Source organism: Triticum dicoccoides, chromosome 3B, assembly GCF_002162155.2.
Source record: "Triticum dicoccoides isolate Atlit2015 ecotype Zavitan chromosome 3B, WEW_v2.0, whole genome shotgun sequence".
In the NCBI taxonomy this organism is placed as follows: domain Eukaryota; kingdom Viridiplantae; phylum Streptophyta; class Magnoliopsida; order Poales; family Poaceae; genus Triticum; species Triticum dicoccoides.
Window position 1 is genome coordinate 188,540,030 of NC_041385.1, and position 6,544 is coordinate 188,546,573.

General features: G+C 44.7%; 2 protein-coding genes across 2 annotated transcripts; one reads left to right on the top strand and one right to left on the bottom strand.

Annotated features, from left to right (window-relative positions):
• Nucleotides 1-1,356: 1,356 nt before the first annotated feature.
• On the top strand, nt 1,357-2,043 carry LOC119279455. The gene is made up of 2 exons (XM_037560687.1): nt 1,357-1,494; nt 1,584-2,043. Exons 1-2 carry the CDS (start codon nt 1,490-1,492, stop codon nt 2,041-2,043), a joined length of 465 nt encoding a protein of 154 aa, XP_037416584.1. The 5' UTR covers nt 1,357-1,489.
• Nucleotides 2,044-2,429: 386 nt separating this feature from the next.
• LOC119279456 lies at nt 2,430-4,007 on the bottom strand. The gene is made up of 3 exons (XM_037560688.1): nt 3,659-4,007; nt 3,409-3,555; nt 2,430-3,089 (listed from the first exon to the last, which is right to left on the bottom strand). Exons 1-3 carry the CDS (start codon nt 3,737-3,739, stop codon nt 2,430-2,432), a joined length of 888 nt encoding a protein of 295 aa, XP_037416585.1. The 5' UTR covers nt 3,740-4,007.
• Nucleotides 4,008-6,544: the final 2,537 nt, after the last annotated feature.

The following is a 6,544-nucleotide window of genomic DNA, read 5'->3' on the forward strand; positions in this document are numbered from 1 at the left end:
ACAAACCCTGGGAGTAGAGTAATAGTCAGTACTGTTACTCCAGTACCTAATGCAAAAATACCCCACCCAGGCCCAAGATTCCATGCCATGTTTTTTTGCCTTAATGGAGCAAGGGAGGGGTTTCTCAATGGGTGTAGGCCTTTCATTGGTTAGTTCTTGAACCTTGTGTGAACCATTTACATATTGTAGAGTACTCCATATTGTATCTCACTTGGAAATGTTGATTATGCAGGTGTTGATGGATGCTTCATTAAGCTCACTACAGGTGCTCAACTACTTGCTGCCACTGGTAGAGATGGCAACAACAACATATATCCACTGGCATTTGGCATAGTTGGTCAAGAGGACACTCAGAGTTGGTGTTGGTTTCTACACCAACTGAAAATATGCCTAGGGGGAGAAGTGGGCAAGTTTGGAAGTTATACTATAATGTCAGATAGACAAAAGGTATGTGTTTGCATATTTCATTCTGTTTTGAACAAGTGTTTGCATTAGCTTAGATTTTTAAATTGTTTCTTAGACTTGTTAAATTGTTTGTGTCAGGGGTTATTGAATGCAGTGAATGCTGTGTTTCCAAGTTGCAACCAAAGATTCTGCCTTAGACATTTATATGCAAATTTCCAAAATGCTGGGTTTAGGGGTGAAGATCTTAAGAAGTGCATGGATAATGCTAGCTATGCCTACAATGAACACAAATTTAATATTGCAATGAATGATCTTAGAGCTGAAAGTGAGGAAGCTTGGGAGTGGCTTACTGCAATACCAAAAAAAACATGGGCAAGGCATGCATTTGACACAAACTGCAAGACTGACTTGGTAGTGAACAACTTGTCAGAGGTGTTCAACAAGTACATTCTAGATGTTAGGAGAAAACCTATAAGGACAATGTGTGATGGGATAAAAGATAAGCAGATGGTGAGGTGGCACATGAAGAGAGAGAGTGTAAAGGAAGCAAGATGGGAGATAACACCTCATTACAGTGAGAAGCTAGAGATTGAGAAGGAGAGGGCCAGATACTGCAAGCCAATACAGGCAGGGGTCAACTTATGGCAAGTTACAAGTGGGCAGCAAACACATGCTGTCAACCTGGAACTTGAGACTTGTGGATGCAGGAAGTGAGACCTTAGTGGCATACCTTGCAACCATGCCATCTCTGCAATAAACAAGGCTAAAAGGAAACCAGAGGATTATGTCAGCAAATTCTTCAAGAAAGATTTTTATGCTGCAGCTTATGAACCAATGATCTTTCCTGTGCCTGGTGAGCATGATTGGACAAGGACCCCTGGTCCAGACATAGAACCACCTGCATTCAAAATCAAGAGAGGAAGAAGGAAAGAAAAGAGGATCAAGGGAAAATTTGAAGTACCAAAGCCAAAAGAAACTTCAAGAATGGGGACCATAACATGTGGCAATTGTGGTCTCCAAGGGCATAGGTACACAAACTGTCTTAAACAGTTGAAGCCTGAGCTAGCTTTGAGGAAGAATAAGCATGTGGTAATAATTTTTCACCTTCAAATATACTAATGTTTTCTTTCTTGTACATTTCTTTCTAGCATTATTAACTGTTTCCTTTTCTTTGCAAGGCTAATCCAAGTACCTCACAGCCAAGAGCTGCTGGTCCTTCTACTGCACCAACAGCAAGACAACCAAGACCTGCTGCTTCTGCTCCTACACCACCATCATCTGCAAGAAGAGGAGCTGGCAGAGGAAGAGGAGCTGCTACTTCTACTACAACACCACCATCTGGAAGAGGAAGAGGAGCTGGCAGAGGAAGAGGAGCTGCTACTTCTACTACACCACCACCATCTGGAAGAGGAGCTGGCAGAGGCAGAGGAAGAGCTGGAAGAGGTGCTCCAATGCCATTCATTGCCCCAAGGCAATATGCTGACATTCCTACTGATGGCACACACACTGGATGGATGTCCTACTTCACTGCTAGCATGGCAGGTGGAGTTATCTTCTGATGCTTCAGTTGTAGCCAAGTTAGTTAGTTGCTTCAGTTGTAGCCAAGTTGTAATGGATCAAGTTGTAATAGATCAGTGAAGTTATCTTCTGATGCAATGAGATTTAGTGAGTCTTGTTCCTCTTTTATTGCAATGTACTGTCTGGTTTGCTGCAACATTGTCATAATGTACAATCTACATAATCAGCATAACCATAGCAATACATAACCATACATAATAAGAAACTGATCCATACATAGCAATACATAACCATTGTTCACAATACATAGAGGAGTTCCACTTCAAATGCATAGTTCATCCTTTTCTCACAAAAGGATGAATAGCATAACTACTACATACATACACAGCCATAGTTCACCATTAGTACAAGCATACAGTACACAACATTAGTTCCTAGATGCTAGGTCATTACACAACCATCATTCCCAAAAGGTCAGCAATGCCACTAATCTCATTTCATCTTCTTCACTTCTCCAAGATGGCTTGAATCCCCCTGAACTTCTCCTTCAACTTTTCATTCTGAAACTCTAACTGCCACTTCTCTTCAATATGCTTTTTATTTCCCTTAAGCAGATCAGCAACCTGAAGCTTCAACTCTAGCTTCTCTTGGGTGAGCTTCTCCTGACACTTAGTTAGCTCTGCATTCTTCAGCTCCAAATTCATACTAGCTTCAGTAAGCACTTGCTTCTCTTTCATTTTGTTCAACTTCAAGTTCTGAATGACTGTTGCTTGAGCTCTTGTCAGGTTGAGCAGCACCTCATACTTCTGAGTAAGTTGCTGGGTCTCTGCATCTTTCTTTGCCATCTTTGCCTTCATATCATCAGTCAGTTTTTTTCTTACCTCCTGCTGATATATAATGGCAGACTGCAGATGCCTGAAATCCACCACCTTATCTTCCTGGAAGTTCATCAGCTCATGCACATCTTGGACTAGCTTGTCATAGTTGGCCTCCAGCTTGTTCTTCTCTTCTGTCAGATGGTGGATAGTGAAAGAATTCTCAAGATTGTCATTCACCCTAGCACTTTTGGCATCTTCAACCATTGCCCATAGCTTCAACAATGCATTCTGCATTGTTGGGGGCCACTGGTGATCAACCCATTCAACAAAGCCACAATTGCTACCTTCCTGCAAAAACAATAACAACAACAAAACAGTTCATACAGCAAGTAATTACACAAAATCACTGCAGTTGCCAAAAAGAATGTCTAAATTTAGCATCAGACCACTAAATTTAACAAGAGGAGCAACCACTTGAGTAGCTGACTGACTAGGTTCAGCCATTGTTCTAATGCAAAATATACTCATGCTTCACCTAAATACGCTACTCTAACCACTATGAATCAAAATGTTGACACCAAGCAGAGTACTCCAGCAAACAGAGTTCAATATGGCACTGACCAAGTAAGAAAAAAAATCAGTATGCCTACAATCCTACAATACATACCGACTGTGCACATGCTAAAAACCTCCTGCCTGTGTCTGTTCCTTCAAAGGCAACAAGCCTCTCAGATGCCATGCCGTGCTTCTCACATGGACACATCACATCCAGCTCAAGCCCCTTGTAATCTGGATCTTCAATGGTGAAAGGAACCTGCAGAAGCTCGCACAAAGACAATGGCCAAATCAAAACCTAGCGAAATCAACCAAATCAAGAAATCCCAAATATGAAACCCTAACCCTAACCCTGTACTGACCTCGTTCAGACCGTCTGTGGAGGAAGAATGCATGTACGGGGGGCTAGAATGGTCGTCGCTGCTTTCGTCCTCCAAAACCATGGCGACGGCGGGGCGGTGCGGCGGCCGGCCGGCTGTCGGGACGCGGTCGGCGGCGATGGAGGAAACGAGCGAGGAGGAGGAGGGGGAGGGGAATGGTGCGGCCGGACTGGAGCTGGTGCGACCGGGCCGGTTAGGACAGCAGCGCACCGGCTCGTCCTAGTCAGCACGCGGGCACGCGCCGATTGGCCAGCGTGGCACCTGACGGGTGGGCCCGACCTGTCGGATCGGGCGTCAATACGTATAAATACGCGTTTTAGTCCAATTTGCAAAAATTTGGACTAATGTTGGTACTGACACGCAAAAATTAGCAATCGTGGTACCAATCTGCATGTGATGCCTGAATTGTGGTACTTCTGTGCAATTAACTCCGTATAATCTGTAGCTTGTAAGCTTAGCAATTTACTCCCTCCGTCTTATAATGTAAGACGTTTTTTAATACTATACTAATGCCTTAAAAATATTTTATATTATAGGATGGAGGGAGTAGAAAATAACGTTCCTATTGACGAGCTGACGGAGCGTAACACGGCGACGCGCCATGTCTACGTGCAGCCGCGCTCCACTCGGACAGGGAGTCTTGTCCGGCTCGGCCTGCAGGTCATCATAATATAACGAGTAGTAGTAAGCAGATATAGGTACAGACTACAGAATGCCAAGCCTCCTACCCGACGCCGGCCGGCCTTCGTCGTATCGATCGACATGGACATGACCGGGCAGCTACCCGAGGACATGCTCCTGGACGTCCTCCGCCGCCTCTCTCCCCGCAGCCTCGCGGCGTGCCGCTGCGTCCGTAAGGAATGGCGCGCCGCCGTCGACGGCCACCGCCTACTGCGCACGGACCTTCTCCCGCTGTCGCTCGACGGCGTCTTCCTCGAGCTGCGCGACCCGGACCTGCCCCTCGAGCGGATGGAGCACCCCATGCCCGCGCTCTTCTCACGCCGCACCACGGCGCGCCGGATCGCCGCCAGCCTTGGCTACCCGGACACCCCCTCCATATATGAATGCGGCGTGCAGGACTGCTGCAACGGGCTCCTCCTCTTGCTCTGCGACCACGTGGTCAATCCCGCCACGCTGCAGTGGGTGGAGTTGCCCGCAGCGCCGCCCCGGTGCTGCTTTCTCTGCATGAGCAGTCCCTACCTCGTGTTTGATCCAACGGTGTCGCAACACTACGAGGTGCTCTCGGTCCCGGATATACCATGGAACCTTCCAACGGGGCACATTTCCAAGCATGCGTGCGAGGATAAGCCGGTGTCCGAGATGGAGTGGCCGCCTTCGCCGTACATCGTGAATGTCTTCTCGTCACGGGCCGGCGAGTGGAAGGAGAGGTGGTTTGTTCGGGAGGGGAAGGCCGCGGGAACTGTCGCCGATTGTAAGTCAAAAGAAAGACGCATATTGCGTTATGCTGCTTACTGGCATGGGGCACTCTACGTCTCTTGCGAAAACGATTTTGTTTTGAGGTATGCATATCTGCTGATACCTTATATGTGTTCGGATTCACCTTTTTTTATTCCTCAGAAAGCAACTACATTCCGGATGTTCTAATGGTGATCCCATATTTTGCAGAATGAACTTGTCAAATAATAAATACCAAGTAATTCAGTGCCCTAAAGGAAAGAAGCTAGAGTCTTATGCACCTCGTCTTGGTAAATCCAAGAAGGGTGTCTATTGCGCGTTCCGTGTTGCACGTGATGCATTCCAGGTATGGTTTCTTAACGAAATGGATGGAAAGATGGAGTGGGTGTTGAACAATTACATCAACTTTTAGCATGTACCCAAATGCCCTCGTAACTTTGTTCGGGGATCATGGATCTTACAAGGAAGCGACAATAACGAAGAGCTGGATGAAGACAACTCTGAATGGGATCCAAACAATGATAATGTGGTTGGCGCTGAAGATTGGGTTGCGAAGTATGGTTCTAACTCCACAATTGATTTTCTTGGATTTCATCCTTACAAAGAGATTGCCCTGTTTGAATCGAGTGGCAATGTAATGGCCTACCATATGAACACTTTGAAGGTTCGGGATTTGGGTCATATTAAAATGGGGAGGAACGAGATTGAATGTTCTTTCCCATACATGCCATGTTGGATGGGGCCGTTACCTAGAAGCCATTATAGAACCCACTTTTGTTCATAGTGGTCAAAGTCATGAAGTTTAGTTTGTAACACAATTTAATTTTATTAAGAAATAATTTAGGCTCGTGTATCACATTTTATTTCCCATTTTGCTAATTGTTCTTATCTATGGGTACATTTTGCAACATGGCACGTAAGAAAGCTTGAATTTGATTTAATTGTTTTGCCTTTTCATCTGGCCTCATTGAGAATTCGCATATGTATAAAAGTTTTGCTTTAGTGCACACCCTCTAAAGCAAATTGCATAGATCATAAAGAAACGATAGACGTCGATACAACGTACCCCCTTCATTCAATGTGAAGGGCCTAATACACATTTCATGATTTACTTTAACCATTGATTAGACCAATATATGATGTGTATGTTAAAAAAACAGTTTACCCTCGAATTAGTATTTGGAAGGTGTTTTCAATCGTATTTTTTCTATGGCATACATCTCATAAATTGGTGAAATTAAATCTCAAATATGTAATAGGCCTTATATCTTTTCCTAATTTATATTTTACCTACTAATAAACGGAGGACAGCTGTTGCACATCTGTCGTGCTTTTTTGCAAAAACAACTATCCAGGTTTAAGTGAGTCCAAAAAAATGTTTCTTTATGTGCAGAAAACCCCTTGTTCTTTCTTGAAGTCTACTCGCAGTCCAACTTTAAGTAAATCCAGAAA